This window comes from Chrysemys picta, chromosome 18, assembly GCF_011386835.1.
Source record: "Chrysemys picta bellii isolate R12L10 chromosome 18, ASM1138683v2, whole genome shotgun sequence".
Lineage (NCBI taxonomy): Eukaryota > Metazoa > Chordata > Testudines > Emydidae > Chrysemys > Chrysemys picta.
In genome coordinates this window covers 20902710-20929595 of record NC_088808.1, presented here as the reverse complement: position 1 = coordinate 20929595, position 26886 = coordinate 20902710, and the positions used below count along the sequence as shown (strand labels likewise).

Sequence of the window (26886 nt, the reverse complement as noted above, 5' to 3'; positions counted from 1 at the left end):
AAAGATGTACATCTGAATTTATTTGATATGGAGCTACAGTAGTTATATTCTTTAGAATGCCTTTGGATGCAAAGTAATGAACCAAAAGGATGTTGTTTTAGAAACACCAAATATTGATTTTATGAAAAATTTCTATTTGCCTGACTTGAAGTTAATTTTGGACAACAGATTAATTATTGGTTTATGCTACATTTTGTTTAACAAATACTACAACGCAGCACAAAAAATGACCAACTGTATATATCAATTATATATTTTTATGTTTCTAGTGGAATTTTTTTAATTAAAGTAATTTTTAAAAGTTTCCTCACATACCATCTAGCTTCATTTGTTCTGGGCAATAATAGTGTATCACAGCTAGAAGAGCAGCACCATCACTGCCATCCTTCATCAGGTCTTCAAGTAATGGGAAATAAGGTAATTGCCTGCTTGAAAGATGGTCTCGTCGATAACGCACCTTAAAAAAAAAAAGACAGTCATATTATGCTAATAAGAGGTGCAATGTTTTACTGCATAATTACTGAAATACCTTATGGTGCATCTTTAGTTTTAATTTGTTATATCTACTGTGAATCATTTAGAATGTTAGCCTCTTCCCTCAATAGAAGTCAAGTTTGAATACTATTTTACTTACTTTTTAACATTTTTCCATAACATTTGTAAGCACTCCCCAACACCAAATCTAACCTATGTATTTTTAGAAACTAAAAACAAATTAAATCAAGCTCTACCCACTTAGAGGTGTGAGTGCAACAGATCAAATCCAAAAGACAAAGATGACTAGGCCAAACCCACTTAAAACTTGAAAAGCCAATACAAAACTTAATCATGGCCAGGGTGCCCCCTCCTAACATCAACCCAGACTTCACAGGCAATGAGTTATTGGAGTCAAACTTCTCTTGAATGGATACTGAATACCATAGGCAATTTCATCAACCCAGTTTTGTGCAGCAGAAAAACAAATTGGGGTGGGATTTTCAAAAGTGCTCATGAATGACAGCAAAGTTAGAGGCCACAGAAGTCAATGGCAAAACTCCCAAAGATTTCAGCATGAGCAAGTCAAGTCAATACTGAGCACTTCTGAAAACCCCACCCTAAAGATTTTGGGAAGTAGGAGCTGACTACTCAAAGTCATCTAACTACAGAAAGTAAAATCATTTGGAACTGCTGCTAGGCAATTTTCCAAACTAAAAATTATTTAATGTTAATATTCTTAAGAAGTCACATGCTGGTTAGTAAGGTACCTCAGCGTTTAAGAGTGTGCTGTTTAAGTTCTAGCTAATTGATGGAATGACATCACGATGAGTACACACTATGAATCCTAGTAGGAATCCTTTTTAGAATGAAAATATTCATTTATACATGAAGGGCCTAAAAAAAAAAAAATCTACATTTGAGAAACTATTTTGACTACTATAATCTGGTCTACTATGCAACTATATTCTACTCTAAATATATACATAAAATGCATTTATTTTTAAAAACCATTTTTTTCTGAATGATACTATACATTCTGCAAGACAGCTCAGGAAAGGTGTGTCGTTCTACATAAATATATATATGTATATATATTTGAGGATGGCACCGGCTGAGAAAAATTCTGTTCAATGGAACAAAGGTCACTCAATAAATTAAAAAGTAAGAAATTAACTAGGTGACAGCATATTTCAAGTTATGTTATATAATACATAAAGTTTAGCTTTAAGTTTCCATTGCAAAAGATATGTAGCTCTTTCAGTCCGTTAAATAATATCTATATTGTATGAAGAGAGGTAAACAATATTTGCTACACTGTAGGCAAAGCCATCTTAATTTTTTTGGTAGAACATTTGTTTTCTTTACCAGGTGCAGATTTTTTTCCCCAGCCTGGAGCTTTCCATACATATGTAGTGTAATGTTAATCATACTGTACCACACGCGCATACTCCACTGGTTCCAGCATGCAGTGCGATAGGGCATGCATCAGATCAGGCTTACACAAAAAGAAATAGTAAGATATATGATGGTGATTAATCAGTCATGAAACAATCAAATCCATTATGCACTGGAAATGTGGTTGCTAAAATCAAATAAAATGAGTACCTATACTAAGGTGATCTGGTTAGTTTAAAAAGTGTATTATTTACATGTTGTTCAGTAGAGTTAAGTAGTTTAAAGATGAACTTCAAAGATTTCTCTTTAAACCTAAGATTACTAATGAAAAACTTTTATAACCATTTTAAATATAGTGCCAATTTTTTTTTAAATTAAATTTGAGCCAGTCATTAGCAATCCTTAGCACTCCAAACTATAGGCTCCCTCATCTCCTTTACTGGAGAGAAAGACATTACATCCACAACAAGAAAAGAGTCTGAACAATCCATTCCATTCTAAATCATTATTTTCAATCCATTATTCTCTTAAACCTGCGTCTTCTGTGCTGAAATGACTGTTTAATTTCAGCATAGAGTGGAGTATCCCTGTTCTAAAATTAAAGCATTGAAAGTGACATAATGGAGGACACACAGTCCAAGGTGGTCTACAGAGCACTGGACTGGGAGTCAAGGAGATTCTATTCCTCACTCTGCCAATGACTTGCTTGGAAACTTTGGGCGAGTCACTTCCATTCTCTGTGCCTGTTTCCTCTCACACCTTCTGCGTGTCTTGACTATTTAAACTGCAAGTTCTTTGGGCAGGGATTGTTCCTTGCTACGTGTTTGTACAATGCCTTGCACAATAGGGCCCCAACCTCAGCTGGTGCTTTTAGGTATTAATAGAATATAAATAGTTATTTTGACTGCTCTCTTGAAGCAGCACAGAGCATGGGTCTCAGATAAGCACAGTCAAATTCAAACACGCATTTGGATTGATATTAAGCATGAAAAATTATATCCTAAAATGAAAATATATACAAAATAATTCATTGAAATTTGCAATCTATTTTTTGGTGACTGCAACATCATTATGGCAGAAAAAATGGGAGCCCCTAACTCTCCTATGAAATCCGCCTGTTTTATGAAGTCTGGTAGCATAAAGCAACACTAAAAGCAGCATGTCCAGCCATTGGAGAATTCCCAGTGTATGGGAATTCAGGGTTGCCACTGCTGCTCCTATGTCACCTATCCCTGCATCCAGCTGATCCTAAAGGCCATTCTAATTTGTCAGCAACTAGCCTGGCAGACTGAGGATTGGGAAGGGGCAAAGACAACCTACAGCCACCTTAGTGCATCCCTTTGGACCTGCATCAAACACTTCTGGTCAAGACCAGAGAATACAGCTCAAAAAGTCTTCTGGACACATTATTTAGGTTCAGGACAAACTAAGGATCGTCTATAGACATGATCAGCACTAGGTTTTAAAAGTTTCATACTTTTTCCTGTTTTAGGATCTTTCAAATTAATTTACTTTTCAGGCCACTTCAAAACAAAGAGAGCAATTAGTGTGAAGTACCATTGTTTTAGTCTGGGTATGAAGTACTAGGTAAACACCTGACTACAGTGTCACTTGTGGTACAGACAGACAAGTCATGGGTATGGGGTAAAAGTACGGATTTGACCACCCTATGACATACTCCTTTATTTCAGATATTTAAATAATTTAATTTGGATCTCATATTTGGCTCAAACAAATAAAAGGTGGGAATGGTGTGTGTGGGACTGAGCAAACCAGCAGTTCTTTGCAGAAACACAGGAATGGCTGAGGGATGAGCAACTGCATTTACTGTGCCCTCCCCTCCCAAATTTGGTGCTCTTTCCAGTTTACAATCAAGATGATGGTTCCCATACTCCCAAGATGATGAAAATGATGAACAACAAAGCAAATACTGTAAGAGACAGGGAAGGGATATCACAGCCAAGGAGGAACTGAGGAACAGGAGAACACAGAAAGTTTATATATAGGGCCCTACCAAATTAATGGTCCATTTTTGTCAATTTATGGTCACAGGATTTTAAAAATCATAAATTTCATGACTTCAGCTATTTAAATCTGAAATGTCACAGTGTCGTAATTGTAGGGGTCCTGACCCAAAAAGCAGTTTTGGGAGGAGGGTTGTTTGCAAGGTTATTGTGGAGAGGTTGTGGTACTGCTACCCTTACTTCTGTGCTGCTGCTGGCGGTGGCACGGTCTTCAGAGTTGTACAGCTGGAGAGCGGCATCTGCTGGCCGAGAGCCCAACTCTGAAGTCAGCAATGCAGAAGTAAGGATGGCATATGATATTATATTGCCACCTGTCTGCTGCCTGCAGAGCTGGGCCCTCAGTCAGCAGCTGCTACTCTCCAGCCACCCAGCTCTGAAGGCAGCAGCGCAGAGGGAAGGATGACATGGTATGGTATGGCCACCCTTACTTCTATGCTGCTGCTGGCAGGGTACTGCCTTCAGAGCTGGGTGCCCAGCCAACAGCCACTGCTCTCTGACCACCCAGATCTGAAGGCAGTGCAGAAGTCAGGGTGGCAATACTATGACCCCATAAAATAACCTTGTGACTCCCTGCAACTCAGGCCCCTCAATTTGAGAAACGCTGGTCTCCCCTGTAAAATCTGTGTAGTATAGGATAAGCACACAAAAACACCAGATTTTACAGAGGAAGACCAGATTTCACAGTCTGTAATGCTTTTTTCATGGCCGTGAATTTGGTAGGGGCCTATTCATACAGCTTGCTACCCCAGCCAAAAGCAAGTAGGTTTGTACAATATAAGTTCAATTCCATTAAAAACAAAAAACAAAAAACAAAAAAACTAATTTTTCATGTAGGCACTTCTGCCAACAGGTGGAAGGAAAGTTTCCCTGGATCAGGCCTAAAAATATGTTAATTATGTTTCTCCCTAGTATGTTGCCTCTACTTTCATTAAATCACCAAGGATGCACTTCCACCAGCTGCAGTAGCTTAGTGTTCAAGTGTTTTACCATCACTTGAGTCTTCTAACTCACCTCACTGGACAATGGTGTCTGACATTTGCTGGGTTACCAACGGAGTAGACACCGGCAAGGGAAGGCTCAAGCCTTCTATTAACTGGGTTAGGAGTCTAAGGGTGTTATTGTTAAATAAGCAGAAAGTTAATAAATAGTTTGAATTTTTTTTTAGCAAAGTTATAGTTGCAAAGCGTTATATAAAAGGGAGTGCAAGAAATGCATCTAATGAATTACTACAAAACTTAAGTACCTATTAAATTTAAACTGACCAGTTTTTATATCACCTTAGTGCTGTAATAAATAATTGTCTACCTTGAGCAAAAAGCACAATTCCTGCAACTTCTAGTTTTCTCTTACTGTAATCTTATTTCACCCCATCCCTCACTATTGTATTTCTAACACAAGTCTGAAGTTCTAAAATGCTGCATAGTGATGATTATGCTGTATGTACAATATGTAAAATCATGTTATGGAAACTAAACTTTATTTCCAAAAACCTTAACTAGAAAGGTTTTTAACTTTTTTGTCTAATGAGCATTTTAATGGAAGCAAGTACTTTGAAAAAGTTTAAAAGCAATGGTTTTGTGGAAGACAACTGGCGTAAAAGTAGTTCACTTACAGGTACTAATTTCCAATACCATTTGGAAGGAGACTGCTCAGGAAGCAAGGAAAGGAATGTAGGAATAGGAGAGGAACATCAGCAGAGCAAGTTATACACAGTAATACTTAAATGCACTTAAGCAACAAACACTTTCATATTTTAGAGGGATTTTAGTCCAAAAGATCAGTTTTAAAATATTACAGTGAAATCCAAGATGTTCAACTGATAGCCAAATTGTTAGCAGGATCCTCAAGACCACTTGTAAATTAAAAACAGCACATAAACCTTTAAAATTGAAGTATATTATTCTGTGTCAAAGGATCTGAAAAAATAGTAACTCTTCCTCAATATGGAAAGTAAAACATCTTTGCCTCATTTATGCCTATTACAATTACTCAACAGTGCCAATTTGAGGGATAAGCAGAAGAAAGCTATTTTTTAGGCTTCATTAAGACATAATCTCAATGTATCAGTATTATATTTATTTATATTTGAGGAAAATCCATTTTACATTCTCCAGTAATGAAAGTGTACTATATCTTTGCAACAATAGTGCATTGTAACATAAGTTAAGGGGGAATAGGGTCAAAATTGCACACACACACAGATATACCATTCAAATGCTTAGAACATACTTATTAGAGTTAGAGTAACCTCCTGAATTTCCTTGCTATAGTCTTTTTATACACAAAGAATCTGTGCCTGAAAGGACTTCAAAAAACATATGTTTTGTGGTATTGAAATTGAACTGTATTTACCAAAAACACAGCATTCAAAGGTTGAACATGCTATTTCAATACTAACCAAAACTTAAAAAGATAAGTCAAAAGGCACTAACGGGATTAAAGGGAAGTAAGGGCATTGCAGATAAATAGAAAACAAATTGTATACACAAAATCTCAAATGAATTTCACTGGGGAGGATGCCTCATATCAATTTTATTTAAAAAAGTACTGAAACTCATTTATATCTGATTCCACAGCATGATTTCAGTTTTAACTGACAATGTTCATAATTCAGCTACTAAGAAAATTAAATATATTTTACCTTTTGGTGACCTGGGCTTTCCAGTAATTGCTGTTTTAATTTGACCTCTTTCTCTGTTATCTCTCTCATTTTAAGGTTCACCTAAAATAGTACGGAAAAGATCATAAAAATGCAATTGCATACCAATTTCCAGAAGTCATCACTTAACATAATGATCAAACTTTATTTCCCACCATTGTAGAAATATGACTCATAATACTCATGATTTTGTTTTGTTTTTTTTAAACTCTGCTTCTAAATTCAACTGACATTCCACTGATACTGCTAAGCTTGAAGCAACATAAGGTACCGCTTTGCAAATACAATTGCTTAATTAGTAATATAGCCATAACACAGTAATTTCTTCCAAAAAAATGTTCAAATGTATTTAAAATAAATATTTAGAAGTGAAAGTGCTGCAAGCATAAATTTACATTCTTAGTTCTCCTGCGAGAGGCAGGCATGTTTCTACAATATAAACTACAATAATTCAATTAACTTTCAGCTTTCATTGTGTATACCACTGTTACACAATAAAGGAGTCTGTTCTCCTCTAGTTGTATTGCGGTTGCCTGTACTATAAAATTAGTGCTGTAGAAACTGACTTTCTTTAAATAGTTTCAGTGCAGCCACAGACAGACAAGTTGTTGAAGAACAAAAGCAGGGACCAGTTAGTTTAATGAATAGTTCCCAAATCTCTTAAATAATGGTCTCTTCCCACTCCTCTGTATAGCTGAACTTCTTACCCATTGGCAACAGAGCACAATTCTGACAGAATGCAAAGGTTATTAGAACAATTTGTGGATTAATAACCCGAGAAGTTACTTTTGAATAAAAGTTTTGTGCAAATAAAAAAATCTGAGAAGTTATTATGTAGACCAGCTTCCTGATTTCTTGAAAATTTGTTTTTATAAAAAAAAAAAAAAAAAAATTCCTAGACAGATTTACTATTAACTTTCTATCCAATACAAGATTTATAGTACTGCACTAAAATCTGTGGGAGGAGGAAGTGTGGAATGTAAAGGAAACAGTAATACTACTGCTCAAGGGTTTCATGTATAAACTCTAAACTGATAGCCTCTGAAAAGTTTCATATGTGGTTAAAGTAGAATATATTCAAAATCAAATCTATCTGGCTAGTGAACATGAAACAATATGCTTTCCTCATGTACCAGACAAATGATATCACAAAGTTACTTGATTCCCTTTAGAAAAGGGATTTTTATTTTTACGTTGCATATACTACTTCCAGGTTTAAAAATTAAACCAACATAGGCCATCTCTTCCAAACCCCTCTCTTCTAACACTTTTAAAAATTGCATCTTTAATTAGCAGTATTTTTAATAGCAACAGTTTCCACTACTAAAAATCATCTGGTATGTTAGTATCTACAATCAATTTTATTTCCAACTCCTATTTGGCAGATTCTAACCTGATAATAAATATTGGTTTAACCTCCATTTACAATTTTAAAACACAAATGTTTTTTAAAAAATATTTTTTCCTACAGGGTGCCTGAAAGACAGTTGTCAAGTAGCTTAGGTGGAAACAGACCAACTGCAGTATCTTCTAATTTGATTTATATTGAAAAGATAACAAAATCTACCATTGTGCCATTAAGAAAAAAAGGAAATGTATTTCCCCTACTAGTCTTGTCCTTTTCCTCTTGGCAAACATTGATTTGCATTTGGACGGGGATGAGGAAGCCAAGAAGGAAGAAATCTAAAAAAAGCTGCAGGTGCACAAAAAGGAAGCAATAACTACTATTGGTATGAGTCCAGGAATACAGGTGGTTGGCTCACTGCTACTGTGCAGAGCCAAGACATTCTAAAGTAATTCAAAATAAATAGTTTTCTTCCATATCAGAAGAGGGTATGAGGCAATGGAAGCCCAACAAAACATGAAGAAAGCACCGATCAAGCCCTTTTTAACAATCAGTTTTAGAAGTTACCATTTTCTAGAAGTAAGCAATCTTTTCTAAATATCAGTTTTACCTTATTAATCCAGAAAACCATTGCATCTTCCAGATCATAGGGTAGTTCTTTTGAGGCACTGAACGTAGAAAAACGTTTGACACTAGCAACCACCTTTTCAATGCTGATCATTTCTACAGTGTATGCCATCATTAGAGCATCAATCATTGCCATATGAGAACTCTAAGGAGCAAACCAAAAGTATTTGCAGTCAAACATACATCAAGAAATAAACACCTTTACATATTCTAACTGTATTTACAATATATTTGCATGAAAAAGTGCTGAGACTAGCGACCTAGAGGTGAAAAGCTCTTTACTCCATTATCTATCACCAAAGTCAAGGGTGAGATTTAATGATTAAATCCATCTCTGAACTTTAAGCTAACCATTTTGATTGGTGCACAGGCGAGATCAGATTCAGAGACAGGGGTATCATCACTCTCCATGACGTAAATCCCTTTCCGAGACAGAGCCTGAATCACTGACTGGTGTCCCTGCAGAGCAGCCACCTGATCCCCTTTTAGAATGAGGCTACAGACACGACAGTATAGCTCACTGGACAGCAACAGCTTGATGACAGGTGGTTTAATATGTTCTTGCTCATACTGGTCTATGTAAAATGGGTCCTTCAGCTCTTCTGGGATATTATCTGAAACAAAGAGGAAGAGTCTCAAACAAGTGGATTCAGTTGTAAGCAAAAGTGAAAACTTCGCACCTGAATTCAAAACTAACATGAGAAAGAGAGAAAACACATATACATTAACAACAAACTGGGTGGTTCATTTTGCAACCAAAAAGAAAAATACTGAATGAGAAATAAAATGAAGTCTGTAGTTTTATATACCGAATTGTTTTCAATTAGATTTAACAGCATGCGCTTGATTAAAGTAGCAACATACATCATTCCCTCCTTCTATACACAATACTGTTACATTAAAAACCAATGCACTTCTCTCTCTTAAATCACACGGGCTTCAATTCAGGAAAGCACCTAAGCACATATTTAAGTCCCACTGATTTAATTTAGACTTAAACACATGTTTAAGTGCTTCCCTGAACAGGAAGGTTCTTCTGAATCAAGGGCTATGTACGTGGTGGGTAGTGCATGAGAGATTTACAATTAAAATTAAGAGTAATATTGTTAACCATTTATTCAGAGCATCCAGGCTATAGATGCAGTTTATCGCAGATGTACAAAATACACGGTTTCAAAACAAAACTGTAGGTTAATTCAAACAGCATCCACAAGCATCTGCTCGTAGTAAAGATGTTTCCACTGTATTTTAAATTATTTAGTGCTCAATTATTAAGAGGGGTTGGATGAACACAAACACATGAAAAAGGAGGCTCAAAAAATGTTTACTCCAGGATTAAGGCTTATGTGACGGGAAACATACATAAAGCTTAAATAGCACCAGTTACCAAGAAAGCCCAGAATCTGATAAAAAAATCTCAGCTGCTTTATATATTGTTTACAAAATTGATTAATCTTAGTGTTGGTACTTTAAAAAAAAAACAAAACTTTTTTTCAACATAATGAAGGCACGGAAGCTAAAACAATATTACTCTTGAAGCCCTTTTTATTTAAGTGCAAATATATGAAGGAAAAGCTATTTAACTGGGATTTCCAATAATCACCTCATTGCCTTCAGCATGAAGCAACACAGTTTTCACATCTGACATCTTAATGTTTTCTTAAACTTGAACACCGGACCCCGAGCACAGTAATTTACATACATTTTAAATTATGAATGCAGAAGACCTCAGCCTTGTCTACAGTAGGATTTTTTCCTCTTAAAAATTCCTACATTTGCTACTATCAGTGCAGCTCCACAGTAGCAGTGCTAGTATAGACTAGGGTGACCTGACGTCCTGATAATATCGGGGTTTGTCCCGCGTCCCGACCGATCTTTGGTCAGGACACAATTTGTCCCGATATCCACCGGCAGCAGGGTTTTTTTTTTTGCACACCCCTCCCCCCCGCCCCCACCCCAAATGTGTCCTGATATTTTGTTTCCCTTCATCTGGTCACCCTAGTATAGACAAAGCACCAGTGATCAGCTATATTTTTAACACTGTGTCTAGGCAGGGTTACATGACAGTGTTTAAAATCCTTACAGCCACCTGGAACCCTGAATCTCTGCAGTAATGCATTTGCAAGTGGTTTAATAACTGCCCCATTAAAAAAGTGGAAAATATTAAATTTCTATTAGCTTTTCATATCACATAGTTCTTAAAGACCTTCTGAAAAATGAAGTCAAAAGCTAGATAATTCTTATATTAAAAGTGACCAGATTTAACAATTTCTTATTCAGTTACATTCCTAAAACTCTGTAACTGTAAGTCAAGTTTGTTTGTTTTTTCCAATAGCTCAGAATGCATTTGCTCACCTCGGACAACTAATGTACCAGTACTAACATTAAGTTTTTGTTTCAATCTTCTTGACAGCTTCCTTTTAGCAGCCATCCTTTAATTTACAGATTTATAGTAGGAAGAGTTTTTAAACTCTGCCAGATTCAAGACTTAAAATCTAGTTAAAATTATTTCAGCTCTGTCTACACTTAACAGGCTAGTGTTATAATATGGGTGAGCCATAACTCAAATTAAAAATGATTACTAGCTTCAGGAAAAATCCAGAGCTGCAGTTCCAAGGGAAGGACGAAAGATCAGAAACTGCGGTAGTCTAATTAATTCAGATGTTTGTGCTTAAACACAAATGCTCTCTCTAGCATTCTAATAGATAGAAGAACCGTTTACTGCAATGATTTGTGGATGGAAACAATGGGTGTGTTTCTTCTTAAAAGGTAACTTTCTTAAAACAACCCTTCTGTCTAAAAAACGTTTTAACGTTATTTAATATTTATATTTCAACACCACCTAGAGGCCTCACCCAGATTGGGGTGCCAACTGTACTGGGCCCTGTACCTGCTATCATTACAAGTAACATCTAAGATTACTATAAAAGATTACAGAAAATTCTGCTTGGTTTCTCTTTGTGCATTTGAAAGCACTTTATGTATAGTTCTTTTCACTGATTTCCCTATATAGTTCACAATTTTGGTGGGTTTTGACAGGGCAATAGAAGAGAAAAACATTTCAAAGACATGAAAATGTGACTGTACAACCACAAAAATTGGCAGAAGGGCCCAGAATAAGTGTAGTACATGAAACTACTTTTCACTTCACTTTTGAAAAAGAGTAGTTTTCAACTTGATGATATCCCTTCAGGTCCCCATCTGAATAAAGCGACTGCATATTTAGCAATGTAAAGTACAGCAGCACTGTTTACCTAGATTTCTATAATGCCATCCTAAGATTTTTGGTTTGAGTTTTAAGAAAAATATTTTAAAGGTAATTAGAAGAATTAATTTGTCCCAGTTTATGATGGGCAGTACAGTACGCAGTCCACAATCCATCCAAAAACATCACCGTCTGCTGTTCTGAACAATTAACATGAAGATCAAAGCTAGAAATAATTTCAATCTGCACATCAGTACCAAAAATCATTTGATGTTTATTGCTGTTCTTTAATGTTACAGATTAATTCCATAGCAATGTTTGTCCAGTCTAGTTTTCTAGGATTTTTTGTACCATATATATCAGAGTTAGAAGTAAGAATATTCCTTCAGAAAAAAATGCAAGGAAGTTTAATCAATTTAATGCCTAAATGTTAAGGCCTGTCACAGTTTTAACAAATTACAAATAGAAACATACAACATATAAACATGATAGGCAACATTAACTCCTGATGGACTTGATATTACACCCATTCAACTCAACATGATTTTTAACCACTGATTCTAGTAATAACAAATTTGGAACCAAATCTCTCAAGATACTTTATAAATTTAAACCAATTTTACAGGATTTGTTTGGCAACTCTCATAGCTAGAGTCAATGCCTAAGAATTGTAACAATGTAAGCTTTTGTATTTATAATACAGATTTACTTTATACTGTTCTTGTGGATATCATTAAAATAAACCCACAGGAAGAATACTGGGACCTTAGTTACTAGCTTGATTAATGAAGCAGAAAATTTGGAAACTAAAAAACCTAAGTGGGACAAAATGTGATGCAGAATGAATGGTACAATGTTTACTATCACGAGTTTCAGAAGACTAATAATACCCTTGTGGCTTTGCAACATGTAGAGTATTAATCTCAAACATGTGGCAATAAAAGCTTTCCTAGCAACATCACACTATTACACATTTGGGGTATTCCTTGGTCTAAGAGACTGTCTTCCTCAGCAAACATCACTTCTAAGGTTCAAAACCCATTTTAAAGGAGAAGGCTAGATAACCTAACAAGTCAAAGTCTCACATCTCTAACTGCCAATTATCTCTATATGTAGCACACAGCCATCCAAATACAACAACACACACACCTCCTGTCCCCTTCTCCCCGCCCACACACAATATTTATGGATTCAAAAATTCTTACACCTCCCTAATGTGGGGAATACGCTAGCAGAATTACATCAATTGTATTAGCCCACTGGTACAGTCTTAAATGACACAAAAAACATTCTAAAATTTTAAGATTCCTTTTCCCATCACAACCCCTCATATAGTGACAAACTTTGAAATACCATATATATATATATATTTTTACTCTGCCTCCCCATTAAAAAATTCAATGCTTTTTTTTTGGTTTTTTAAAAAAAAGTGTGTTCCGGTGCTCATAAGCAGCTTTTTAACAACACACAATAATCAAGTACAAGTTAGGTAACCAAACAGTCCAGTTCACCTTTTCTAAGTGTCCTTTTACACATATTAGCATTTTATAAACTGTGAATGCATTTAGGCTATATCTACACAAGCGAGCTTACAGCAGCACAGCTGTACCAATGCAGCTGCGCCACTAAAAGCTGCTTTCCCATCAACGTAATAAAACCACCCCAACAAGCGGTGTTAGCTATGTCGGTGGGAGAACATAGCACTGTGCACACTAGCACTTATGCTGGCAAACTTATGTTACTCAGAGGTATGTTTTTTCCCCCACACCCAAGAAACAATTTTTGCCGGCATAAACGGTAGTGTAGACAAAGCTTCTCTGAAAATAAATACAAAAAAAGAGTTAACTCTAAAAATGTTAATTACATCTAAGATACAGTATAAAAATCCTAATTTGAACTCATTAGTTTAATAACTAATGTATACCCTTGTAAAACAAAAGTCCCAAACACTTAGTATATTTAAAAAAAAAAAAAATCTCTACTACGATATTAATCCCCAAAGTTGCCAGTTTTCAAGTAACAAGCAATACTACATATAAAATTTTGCACAAATAACTTGTTTTTTATATCAAACTTTTTGATCAGTTGTTCCTAATAATACAATGGCAGAGGATTTCATAGTCTCCCAATTGCTAGTTTTAGTCAAATTTAGGTGCTCAAAAAACAATGTTTGTTTACAGAAATATGCAGAACTATAGTGTGCAATCTGAAAAATCAGATGGGGTGGGGGTGAGTCACTTATTCATCATGTTCTGTGAATACTATTTTGTCTAAAAATCCAATGTGCTACATTAAAAAGTAAGAGGTGGATGGATCTCCCTCATAGGTTGATTTTATGCAAATCTCACAAGGGGATGCCTGTCTGCATAACTACATGGACAAGCTGCTAGACAACCCACTATTGAGAGAAGATTATTGATATCTCTCAATTAATCTGATATGCCAGTAGGAGTTATAATGAGGTAATAATCTATTTTAGCATTCAAGTCTCAGCAGCACAGAATCTTAGGTGCTCTTGTTCCAGTGAGCATAGCAGAAAGATAGGTGAGCTATTTTCAGAGAAGAAATACTCAAAAGTAAATTTGTATTATTCCTGATGAGAAAGTTTTTATTCTAACACGCTAATGAATTCTGTTTTTTCCAAAAGTGAGCAGTCTTAAGTGTAAATCAATCACTTGGTATACAACAGATCACTTAAAAAAGTTACTTAAGTAACTTTTAAAATAACTTCAAATTTAACAGCAGCCAGCTATACATTTTCCAGATTCTCTCCTCCCCCCCGCCCCCCACACACACCCCGCTCCACTCCCAAGATACAATTTCCTTACCACCTCTCTCACTCACACACGTACACACACACCATGGTTAAGGAATAATGCAGCAGTTTGAAACATCTGACTTGTCTTCTAAACTACAAAAGCAGGTCGGAGTATAATGCTGTTTGAGGTGTGATACCATGAAAAACTGGCATGATAGAGAACCAAAATTCAAGCAAAACTAATTTTATATCAAATTTTAACTGATTAGTAAGTCTACACAATCATTTAAGTAAGCCCTGCATGTGTATACTTAAAGCTACACTAAAATGCAATAAAGCCTTAATCACTCATGCTCTGCAATTGAGGCCTTGTCCACATTATGGTCTGAAGTCATTCCTGAATGTTTCCCTGACCAATTAGAAGAGATTTTTGTCCTTATAATTGTATTATAGAACAGTATTATAGACTTCTCTAAGTCATCTATAATAATGTTATTTGGGAGGGAAAAGACCCTACCCACATCAGTCAGGGAAACCAGGCTAGAAACCTTGTACACAGATGTTGCTATCACAGTCGCAAGAGTGATGTGGACTGGACCTAGATCCAATTTTACTGTCAAAATGTAATAAAGAAGTTATTTTTTATGGCATTTGGTGCTCAAACTAAAAACGTAGATAGAAGTAACATGGGTAAAATATTAATTGTGGACTTCCTTCCTCCATGAAATTTGCATGTTTTTAAATTGTAAAACTTCAATGTGTAGTAATTTCACAAATATTCAGAAAAATGTTTTGTAATTTAGAATCTTTGCAAAACAGCAAAGAGCTACTTTGAAAAATTTGTATTCTTGAAGATGCCACCTCTGAAGCCAAACGATCTAGTGGATTTAGCATAGAGCTGGGAACCAGAAGCTCCATTTCATGTTTGCCAGTAATACTTGCCCCTATATAGCACCATAAAACATTATTTAGTATGTAAATACTACTGCTGCTTCATAGACAGGAAAACAAAAGATCAGAAGTTATCTGACTTGCTGAGGTCACAACAACTAGTACCAGAACCAAAATTAGGAACCACATCTGACCCTTCCCCTACAAGTCCTCTGAGAAAGCCACCAGACTACAGTGCTCCCAACCAAAGGTTTTTTGGCTGTTTCTCCATCCGTTAAACAGAGGCAATGACATTTTTATAGGCCAGAGTTTGAAGAAAAAAAAATGCACTTAGACTGAGCAAGTAGACACTCAGGAAGGAAAGGTTTCAGAGTAGCAGGCGTGTTAATCTGTATCTGCAAAAAGAACAGGAGTACTTGTGGCACCTTAGAGACTAACAAATTTATTTGAGCATAAGCTTTCGTGGGCTACATCCCACTTCTTCGGATGCATAGAATGGAACATACCCTCAATATATGTGTGTGTGTGTATATATATACACACACAGAGCGAGCACGCGCGCATGAACAGGTGGGAGCTGTCTTACCAACTCTGAGAGGCCAATTAAGTAAGAGGAAAAAAAACTTTTGAGTGATAATCAAGATAGCCCAGTACAGACAGGTTCATAAGAAGTGTGAAAGTTTCCATTTATTTTGTAGATTCTGAGTTTTCATTTAAGAATTTAAAGCTTCTCATCTTGAGGGTTACGAAGATAACTTTCCAAATGTAAAGTGATGTAGTATTTTCTTACTAAACCTGCAGAGCTCCAATACCTTTATTACTGCTCATTGTTTTTCCAAGACTCAGCAAAATGAAAACTGACCAGTTTTGTCAGTTTTGACTGCTGCTATTCAGAACCCTGAGAGTAAAGTAAAACTGACAAAGATCAGGTCCATTTCACTCTGCTGTTTGGCAAATGTTTTTCAGCATGTGGCCTATTGTTTAAATCAAGCAATGAGTCTGCAAAAATACCACCCTTAGACTGCCAAGTTCCTTTAAAACTTCTGTCAATTGCTTTTGAAAGTTAAGGTGGGATCTTCAAAAGCACCTGAGTGACTTTGGTTGATCACCAGTTTATGACAACTGCAAACTTTACATCCTTCTAGTTAAACAGCAAAGATCTCTTTATTATACTACTCTACATTCGTGATGACATCTTCAGGAACTGAAACACTGTATTCTACAAGTTTCTTGTCAGATAAAGAATCGATAGCATTAAATAGCAAAGTATTATTCTTATATAGATGCATATAGCAATTCTTGGGTTATTCCTCATTCCACCAATGAATGTCAATGTAGATTCTATTAGGTCTTTCTTTTGTTTTTCCTATTTTCTATTCTAGTAGTGGTCCAGATAGTTTAACTTAGTCTGGAAGAGTATATCAAGGGCAAAGTGCTCCACTAATTTTTTTTTAATTGCTCATTTTGTGCTAGCATGAACAAAGGCTGAAAATTTCTTATCAAGTTAGAGTTTTGCCTGTCAGTTTAAGGCATAAATCACAAATTGATCTTTGCTATATTTTAGGTACCAAAGACCATTACAGACTTTTCCTGAATGATGATGATGATAAGCCCAAGAGAGAGGCTTAAAATTACCATGGCTATGTTTTTAAAGACAATGGCATAAAGAGATCTCACTTGCAGAACAATCTCATCAACTTTCTGCTCTTCCACTGTCAATAGAAAAGTTTCATTCAACAGTCCAACTGATCTTGAAGTATATGAAAAAAGATTTCCTGAACTTTCAGAGGAGCAAAACTCTGTTATCAATCTAACTCTTGATGGTGTGTACATTTTACTTGCAAATTAGGTTTTCATTACTTTAATCCATTCAATTTTTTTCCTACCATTTATTTCAACTTTAGCTATGCTAATTCAGAAATTCATACACCAACATTTGGTAATCACTAAACATTAATAATCCATTTGCAGTACTGATCATTGGCTTTCACATTTACTATAGTTAGACTGAAATCATCACCTTGTAAATTCAACACAGAAGCATGAAACAATAAGATAACCTTGCCAACTTTATACATAAAACAAAAGTGGTCAGATGTCCTGCCCACCTTCTAGACCTATCTAGGTTCGAATAAGCCAAGCCCCCATAAAAATTCACAGCTCCATCTACTCCCCTCTTCAACATCCAGAGGGAATTTATTCTAACCACTAACCGCACCCCTATAATGACCAACAACTCCACCCATTCATTCCCCTTTCCTTCTGTGCTTCTAGACAGTTGGACAACTTTTTCATTGTTTCCTAACAAGATGAACAGGCATAACAAGAACCTTAATGTTCTCAACATCTCCCTTTTAACATTTTTGAACAGTTACAGCTGATATGCAGACAAAACTGAACACTTTTTTTTAGTACCCACAGCTCTCAAATATTATATTCATGTAAATACTTCAGTGAAATAGCAGTTCAAAAGGGAAAAGAACAGGATTCCGCCCCCCCCCCCCCCCGGAAAACTCTTGTTTTTTCACAAATCCGTGCCCACAGCCAGAGAGGGCCTTCCTTTCAGCAGCCAGAGGAGGCTGTTGGTGCACTTCTTATTTCTCAGATACCTACTAGCCAGCCTAACACTAAAAACTTAGAATCTCAAAGTAGGAGCCACTGCAAGAGCACAGTGGTAGAAATCCCAGCATATTGCGGGCACTGGGGCTTGGCTTTCACCACAGGGCATTGCCCTGTGGCTAGTGGGGCCTCCCTTTATTTTATATAATGTTTGTTTGTTAAGTAGATGTCTTGAAAATTTTTAAGCTCCATATATGTGAAAAGTTTAAGTGATCTGGAACCATAAGCACATAGGATTACACTGTTACCTAGGTTAACTATCACTGTTATTTTCCCTCTCTCCACTTCTTGTTACGTTTACATATTGGGGACGGTCGATGTGGTAGGATAATGCACAGTGCAGGCTTGTGTTTTCTAAAGCGCAGTAACTAGTCTGATGTGCTGTGCATTAACTGAACCGAGTAGACCATTCTGGTGTACACTGAAGGTTCCTAGTGTGCTTTAACACAGTACTTTTTCAAACATCATTATGTTAAAGTGCACTAAGTAAACTTTAGAATGCACCAGCAAGGGCTACACAGTCCAATTAATGCACAGCACATCAGTGTGCTTTAGAAATCACAGCCCTGTTTTGCGCGTTACCCCATTGTGTAGTCAAGCCCTAAAATTAAGCTCTTTGGGGTAGGGATGATGTTTTCCTGTGTATCTCTAACCCACCAGCAGAGTAGAGTCAATTTTCATTGAGGCTGTTGGATACCATCATAATACAAATAAATAATAAGCATGTGGGAGTTAGAAATAGAAGAGAATGGAGTAAAACTAGAACTAGAGTATGAAAGAAGAAGAAAACAGAAAGAACAAACATCATGTAAGGAAAGAGAAAGTCATGGAAGAAAGTCACTGAAGACAACGTAGAAAAAGATGTATCATGATTAGGAAAGAAAAAGCAAAGTAATGCAAATATCTCTCAAAGCAACTTTTTTTGTATCACCATATGGAGACAAAGTTCCATTGAAAGGCTTAACCACTTAGTCAGTTTTGTGCACAACATCAGGTTAGAAGCATGGAGAAATACAACCCGTTAAAAAAGAAAACCTTTTTCCAAATTGTACTGTCTAGGATATTTCTAAGTATCTTCTGTTCATGGGCCTGCCTATCTGATTTTATATTCTAATCTGAAATGTTAAAGTACCTATGTCAATAAAATCATTGGCATGATGCACAAAATACAATTTATTTTAATGTTTGGTTTCAGCTGATGAAAAGGATGCTCAGTTCAGGTCAAACTTCATCCTTGATCCACTGAATTACACCTAGATAAGGCATACTTTAGGATTGTTGTCAGAAAGCATCTAGACATTCATACACAGACCTCTGAATTTCTGCAGAGAACTACTGAACTATTGTACCCACATCCAGGCTTCTTTCAGACAGTGCTCCCCAAATTGTGAGGAGGGCAGAGAGAACAAGAGAAATGTTACTGTCCACAGCCCCATCCCCTGCTGTTTCCAAATTTCACTGTGGGATGCAGCTAGGAGATGTGCTGTCAGAAACAGGAGGGCCAGCAATGCAGAGACAATCCACACAGGTCAATTCCTTCCTCTGCACAAAGGAGAGTCCTTTCCCCACTAATGCTCCAGGTGCCTGGAGTTGGGGAGAATGAGGCTCTTAGTAGTAGTAGTAGTATTACTGTAGTGCCTAGGCTGCTATGATCTATGGCCACCCAAACCCCTCCATTGAAGGGGAACAGTGAAAAGCAAACTCCAGGCCCCCTTTTCATGAGAGGGTGTAATCTAGGATCCATGTGTACTTCAATGCTGAGGCACAAAGGTGCAGTTGAACTCCAAATTATCTGTCATGCCCCCATATTATTTTCTTCTTTTAGAAGTACCATTTTTGATAAGCACCACAAACTTAGATGATGAGAATCACTTCAAACACACACTGTGCAATATATATTGGAAAATAAAAACTAAAATTGATAAGTGTGAGCATACTGCTGACAAATGACATGATCAGTATTGGAATCCAATTTAAATTTTCAATCCTGCAAAAATGTAAGCATGTGTTTAAACTTTACTCATGTGAATAAAATTCAGTACCTGCATAAGCATGTGCAAGATCAGAAAAAGTCAGAAAAAAGCTTCTCCTTAAGTACTCATTTAAAAAAAAATGAAGTCTATTGAGTGATTTCAGGACCATACAAAAGCTGTTTATAATCTACAAATGGAAACTGTTTATTTCTTCCACCAAATTGATCAAAACTGCTCTGAATGATGTAAAATATACTGCATCTACAAATCAGGTCAGCATAACAAAAATCCTAATGAAATTATCTTGACCTCTCTATACCTCTCCTCAAAAACCCACTGAGTAATAGCAGTATCCAAAAGACACAGATTTATTATAGATGGGTGGCCTGCAAATATTCAGTTTTAAAGGATATTAAGGTAAGAGAGACACCTGAAACTACTACTTTTAATAATCCTTCCACAGAAGTGTTGTAAAAAACACATTTGTCCCTGGATCAAAGATTCTGCATGCTATATTTCAGACCATCAAGTTTTTCTTTTAAATGCAAGTTATAATTCTGTGAAAAATGATCTTAATATTCATCACAGTGTGGAGAGACCACAGCAAAACCTAACTAAAATTCACTCAGGTCCAGATCCTACAAATATTTCTGCACATGCTTAACTTTACACACTGCAACTAGTCCCATTGAAGCCAACCAGTGGTAGCAACATGAAAGTCCTAGTGAAAATAATGCTCCTGCTGTTGCTGACAATTAACTCTTATTTACATTTGATCCAAGCAGGTCTACATGACAGTGGAGAAAAAATGCCAGTAGCCACAGGGGTCTTCTCTACACAAGTGTTCCCGCCACGTCTATCACTGGCAATGCTGTACTGTTTTTAATAAAAATAAGAATTTTTGGCAAAATTTTTAGCGTAGAAAAGGCCAATTGATTTAACAACTGCTAGTTCTCTAACCAGTACACGCTACAAATTTAGCAAATTGATGCAGGATTAAGGCATAAGCACAGATCTCTGAGCCTACGGAGTCCCACAGAGGTTAATGCCAATATAAACATGAGGCAGTCAGTCCTCCTTCCTCTGCACCACAGGATCTATGCTAGTGGATCCTAATGCAGGATTAGGTCCTTCTTTTGAAACAAAGCCAAAATATAAACAATGAACCTCTATAACTTGCAAAGCATGTTTTATTTCTACTCACTAAAAATCTCTTTAATGAGGCATTACAAACAACTGAAGCACTTGAAATATATTCATGCAGGACAATGCCTGTTTAGTTTTCATGAGTATCCAATTATTAATAGTGGTAGCAGTAGTCAACATTTATGTTACATCTACACCCCCAAAGGCTGCATCAGAATTTTTTTGTTTAGATAATCATACTATTGTTATTTTACCCTTTACTCCTCTCACAAAATGCAATAACTTCACACTCTGTAGAAAGGAAAATACATTTTAAAGTAACAAAATCACTATCCCTTTTCTACTCTTAATTGTAGAAAAATGCAAAAGTGACAGAAAATATTGAGGGTTCTGAAAACACTAGAAGAAAGCAATATTCTTGTTGAAAACAGTTTAAAATATTTAATTGCAGGAATGTATTGTTTTGCTCAGCCCTGTCACAAAATAAGCTAGTGTTAATCCAGTAAGCATATTAGAGTTTGGCAAATTAGAGTTAGATTAACAGGGCTATCTAATTTTCCAAAACAAGATTTTGCATGTTTTTTGTTATGTTTTGTATAAAGACGAGTATTCTATCAAGTTTATATACAGCATGGCTATTTATGTTCAAATGTAGCAAGCAAAAATTCACAATATACAAGCAGGTCTACTGCAATAGGAAAAAAATCAGTAGATACAGATGCCTATGAAAGTATTGCAAGGTTCCAACATAATCTTTATTATTGCCATAGGAAAACTCTGGATTTCAATGGTTTCTGACAAAACAGTTTATAGAAGTATCTTCCCTTACTTTATCACGCTACCTCCTCCCCTGTACTCTAGAATGTAAATAAACGCATTTGTAACTCATAAATTAGATTTGTTCACATTTTTGGAAAAAGGGAATAGTCTGCTACTCATTACAAGCAGATTCATAAATGACATAGCTTCTTTTATTTTAATTTTAAGTTAACACGACAATCTACTAAAAAAAACAGCATCAAGGTCTTAGCACCAATCTGCAAAGATGACTAGACAAGGAATCAGGATAAAGCCTTTGAGGCCTACATGAGCTAAAGGTTTGCAGGTAGTAACAAACAGCTCGGTTAAGGAAAATCCTATTTAGTAAAAACAATAACATTTTGGAAGTACAAATCATTCATAGTGACAATAGACAGCGTTCACTGTCAGGTTTCCTGATACACCAGTTTATTCTGATTCTTTGCTTTATTCTTATTAGATGCATCATGAAATACTGGATTATTACACAGGAATAGGTTTGACACATTAGTGATAATGAAAACAAAGGTGATTTAAGCCTGATTTAATTACTTGTGTGATGGCAGGGGAGATGAAAAGGGCAAGAATAGAGACAAGAACGATTGCCCGACGAAAGCGATTTTACCTATTCCATAGGCTTTAGCACAGATCCATTGCAGATTAGCAGCTATTTTTGCTCTGGCTGAATCATAGAGCTCCAAAGGGACAATCTCAACTGCACTATCTGTCAGGGCATCCATTTTTCTTCTGGTGCTATCTCCAACGGCACAAACATCAACATCCACCATCTAAAACAAAAACAATGCAATGGTTTCCATTACATTTTAAAAACACACACATAGAAGACGAGCAGCCTGAACAGCTCATTCAAATGCATCACACCAGGCACAATACTGTCGACTGAACAACACAGGCCTTGAGACCCTCAAAAGGCGTTTATTGGCTCGATCTATTTGGCAATTGAAAATTCACCCACGACTGAAAGACATGTAAGCCCACCTTCCCCTTTTAAACCCTGCATGTCAGCTGGGCTGAAAAAAACCACCACCACCACCCTTTGCCGCTGTTACCAGCCCGTATCAGCAAGGCACAGGCACAAATCCCATATTCATCACAGCCGTTCAGATAAAGAAAAGCGGAGGCTCCATCTCTAGCCCTCTCACAAGGTACCCTCCATCTCCTGCCTGCCGCAGACACCCTGTCCTGTCCTCCCGGCCTGGGAACAGCCTAACAATACAAGCAGGTACCTGGAGGCGGGTCCCGCCGCCTGGCTCGCTGCCCCCGGGAATCCCTGCCGGGCCGGGCCGGGGTGGGGGCGGGCCGGGGGCAGCACCTCGGGCTCCTTCCCTGGCCAGGCACCGACTCCGGGCTGAGATTTCTCACCAGCACCCCCCGCTCCCCCTGAGGAGAGGCCGCCACCAGCCTCACCCGCCCGCAGGCAGAGGATGGAGAAGGCGCCCCGAGGATGCAGGGGCCCCTCGGCCCACCTTGCTGCCAGGAGGCTGCTCCCCATGGAGCCCTCAGCCCGGCCCCCGCGGCCTGTAGGCCCGGCCGCCCCCACTCACCTCGCAGGGCTACGGCAGCTTCATGCCCCGGCCGCGCCCGGGCCCGGGCGGAGCGCGCGCGGGCTGAGGGGACTGGGAGGCTAAAAGGCCGGTTCCCGGGGCGCCGCTCACACGGGCGTGTGGAGCCGCCGTCGGCCCGGGGCTGGCTAGCTGGGCGCGCGCCCGCGCTCGCTCTCAGCCTCGAGCCCCCCAGACAGCGCGCGCGCTGCCGGCCGCCTGCTAGCGAGGAAGGGGGGGCGGGGGCGGGACAGGCTCGCGCCCGCGTTCGGGGAAAGGGAGCGGGACCGGCGCTCGCGCTCTAGCTCTCGCGTGGGCAGCGGCCCCGCCTTTCGGACACTGCGCAGGCGCAAGGGCTAGAGCCTGTCATTGGCTGCCTCGTCTGCCCCAGCAACCATCCCCTAGTGATGAGAGGGGTGGGGAGTTGTATATAAAGAGCTGCCCAGGCCCAGTCTGAGCTATATATGGTGCCATCCTGCTAAGGGGTTAGGGTGGAGCATGGGGGTTGGACTGCCCAGCCCAGCCACCCCAGGCCACTGGAGCCCCAGGAGTTGGCTCAGGTCTCTGTCCTTCCCAGGCACATACATGGTCCCTAGCAGGTGTCTTTGGGAGGGTGTCTCTGCTGTGACCTTGGTGTCCCCACCCCAAGCAGTGGCTCGTAGCATTGGGGCTGTATGGGCACTGCAGCGATGGATGCACTCAGAAGGAAGTTGGTTTGGGGAAATTTTTGTTCCTAAAACTTAATTTAACCTAGTATGTGGCTCAGGTGAAGCCAGGGCCTGTCACCCACACTATCAATATTTGGTGTTTTTCTGAAAGCCCTAGCTCCTTATCTGGGGACAAAAATGGTTGTAGCCCTTGTGGCAGCTGAGTAAAGCTGGATTCCTACCTGCTCAAAAACCTGAATGCAAATAAAAAATATTTATTTCATTTTTTTTTTTTTTCAAATATTCTTATGCCAACCTTATGGTTTTTGGAAACAGACTCATGGTTTTTGAATTTAGTGTTGCCAATATTGTTTTGTTTAAAAAGTTATTATAGCCAATAATTGTGTCAAAGCCCAGCAGGAAGCTAAAATAGGTTCATAAGTAGTGTTGAACTGATCATTTTGTGCCACTGTTCCTGTCTATATTTTCATAATAAGTGATCTGTAACTAAGGCCCAGTCCTTCAATCAGTACTGTGAGCACCCTTTGGGGTTTTATCTGGGCTCAGGGATCAATTCTGGTAGATCCCCTGCAGGATCAGTGCTATAATGATTACTCACATGTGCTGGAACCTAACCCAGTCACAGAGAGCCCACTGTTTGCTTGGCCACTGATCTGACAGGTCTGTTATACTCAAACATCTCCACATATTCTTATAGTGTCATTATAACTTTGCTTTTCTTAATGTCAGGATATGTTTCCAAGGTGTCTATTTCTGAGAGTTTTGACTCTTCGTTTACCTAGTGAACCTGAAAACACAGAACTACACAATTAGTCCCACTGAAGTAAAATCAGGCACCTAATTGCAGGTTCAAGGTCTCTTGCCTCTTATGGAACACAGAGAACTATTGGAATTATCAGATTCCTTATAATATTTTTTCCATCAGGTTATTTGCCTAGAATAATTTTTCTTATTGTACTGATTTGGATGTGCCATGTACCAATGAGCTCATGATCTGTCAATGTCAAAGGTGGCTTTGGTTTTTCAAACTGGTGACTGGGTGACCTGTTCTGCAGATTTCATAGCAGAAAGGCAGTTTGTTCACCTGAGCCTGAGTTTCAATTGCAAAGCCATGGAGGGGAGTGTTGTTTGGCAAGTGGAGTCTTCTGCTGATTCTTATATTGCAGTTGCAGTTTGGTTTCTCCTACAGTCACTGAATTGAAAATTAAAAAAATGAAACTAGCAGCAAGGAACTGCAGACTGCAACAAGATCGTGCAAACATTATTACAGTCTGGTCATGGATATAGAAACACATGGTTTGATCTGCAAAATAACCACATGTGATTTATTGATTAGGCCCTGTTATGTGACGGGCCTTTTGCTAGCAGGGATAGAAAATATGTTATCTCACTGCTTTACAAAATTTTGGAGTGGTAAATAGCGTTTTAGCTTCTTGCAGTAAAACTACCATGCTATTAATTATTATTTTACAGTAAGTGCAGCATAGGCAGGTAAAAAGATACCATTGCTTGTCCTGAAGAGCATGCAATCTGAGGGACAGATCCCTGCATTCATGTAGAGCCCTGTTGAAATCAGTAGGGCTCTGAGTGCCTAGGCAGTTTATGAGAGCATGGCCTAAAGGACTGATCCTGCAGTACTTAAGTGTGTAATTCTACTCACTTGATGAGTCTCATTGATGTCAATTGGGCTACTCACATGAGTAAAGTTACACGCATGATTTAAATATCTACCGGTTTAGGCCCTTAATAAGTATATGCAGGATATTAGAGGTAGTAGCTAAGGGTAATTTCTATACTTTGTACAATTGCAATGGGAGACAAAGTTGATCTTTTGTAGATCTAGCATGTATCTGGCTAAAATTCAACAAGTTGAACTGAATATTTATAGCAGATTAAGAGTAGTTATTTTAGTCTGCCTGATTTCCTTTCTGTTCTCTGTTTGGAGAATAGAATTGCTTCAGAACAACTAAAAATAAATTGGACATCTTTAAACGATTCCACATTTAAAAAAAAAAAACCCTCTTCAGGGTGAGAATGGAGAGCATTCAGCTTCATGTCTTCAAGAAGGGTAGGTCTGAACTGCAGCGGTTATCTCTGTCACTATCTCAAGCTATAACTCTGTATGCAAGAGCATGCACCAAAAACTGATACATTAAATGTATTTGCAAAGCACTTCGTTTTTGATGGGTCTGTGTAAAATGAGTTGGTATTTTCAGTTCATTTCATACAGGATAGTTTTGTGATGTTGCCATCACCATAACTGATACTTTTGTTGCTAGGTTAGGGATAAAGGGCCTGACCTAACTTGCATAGAAAATCAATGAGAATGTTTCCATTCACTTCAGTGAATATTGGATTGGGCCCTAAATGTGCTGTAGAAACAGAATTAACCCCTGGGCCAGAGAGAGGATATCTTTAGGGTAGGATTTGGGCACATTTTGCAGGGGAAGCTTGAATTGCTGCTGCACTTGCTGTATCTATTGCATTGATAAACAGAGGGCTCGGGTGCCCAGATCCGTCAGTCTGGCACAAAATTCACTCCAGAGTTATAAAGCATATTTTTAAAACTTGCTTCTCATAGGTAATCTGTCAAGGTGTATCTGAGCCAAACCCAGGCACCTCTGTGGACAAACCAATGGAAAATTTGGCTCAAAACTATAGAAGCTTAGAAGAAAACTGAAGCTATGGAAAACTCTAATGATGAGAATAAGAAGTTTGTCTAGTTGTACAGACATGACC

The 26886-nt window shown here is 37.9% G+C and overlaps 1 protein-coding gene across 4 annotated transcripts in view; it reads right to left on the bottom strand.

The window, feature by feature from the left end:
- Positions 1-23630, bottom strand: part of CAMSAP1 (calmodulin regulated spectrin associated protein 1) — a 44076-nt gene extending 20446 nt beyond the window's left edge. For 2 of the 4 annotated variants that reach the window (XM_065572198.1, XM_065572200.1), the window contains exons 1-7: positions 23483-23626; positions 22543-22705; positions 8879-9141; positions 8511-8672; positions 6538-6618; positions 5509-5541; positions 316-457 (exon numbers count right to left, since the gene is read on the bottom strand). In XM_065572198.1, coding sequence (XP_065428270.1) covers positions 316-457; positions 5509-5541; positions 6538-6618; positions 8511-8672; positions 8879-9141; positions 22543-22705 — 844 coding nt within the window. In that variant the 5' untranslated portion in view covers positions 23483-23626. Of the gene's footprint in view, positions 1-315; positions 458-5508; positions 5542-6537; positions 6619-8510; positions 8673-8878; positions 9142-22542; positions 22706-23482 lie in introns of all 4 variants that reach the window. The other 2 variants (XM_024106287.3, XM_065572201.1) reach the window with 1 other exon arrangement.
- Between the last annotated feature and the right edge of the window lie 3256 nt (positions 23631-26886).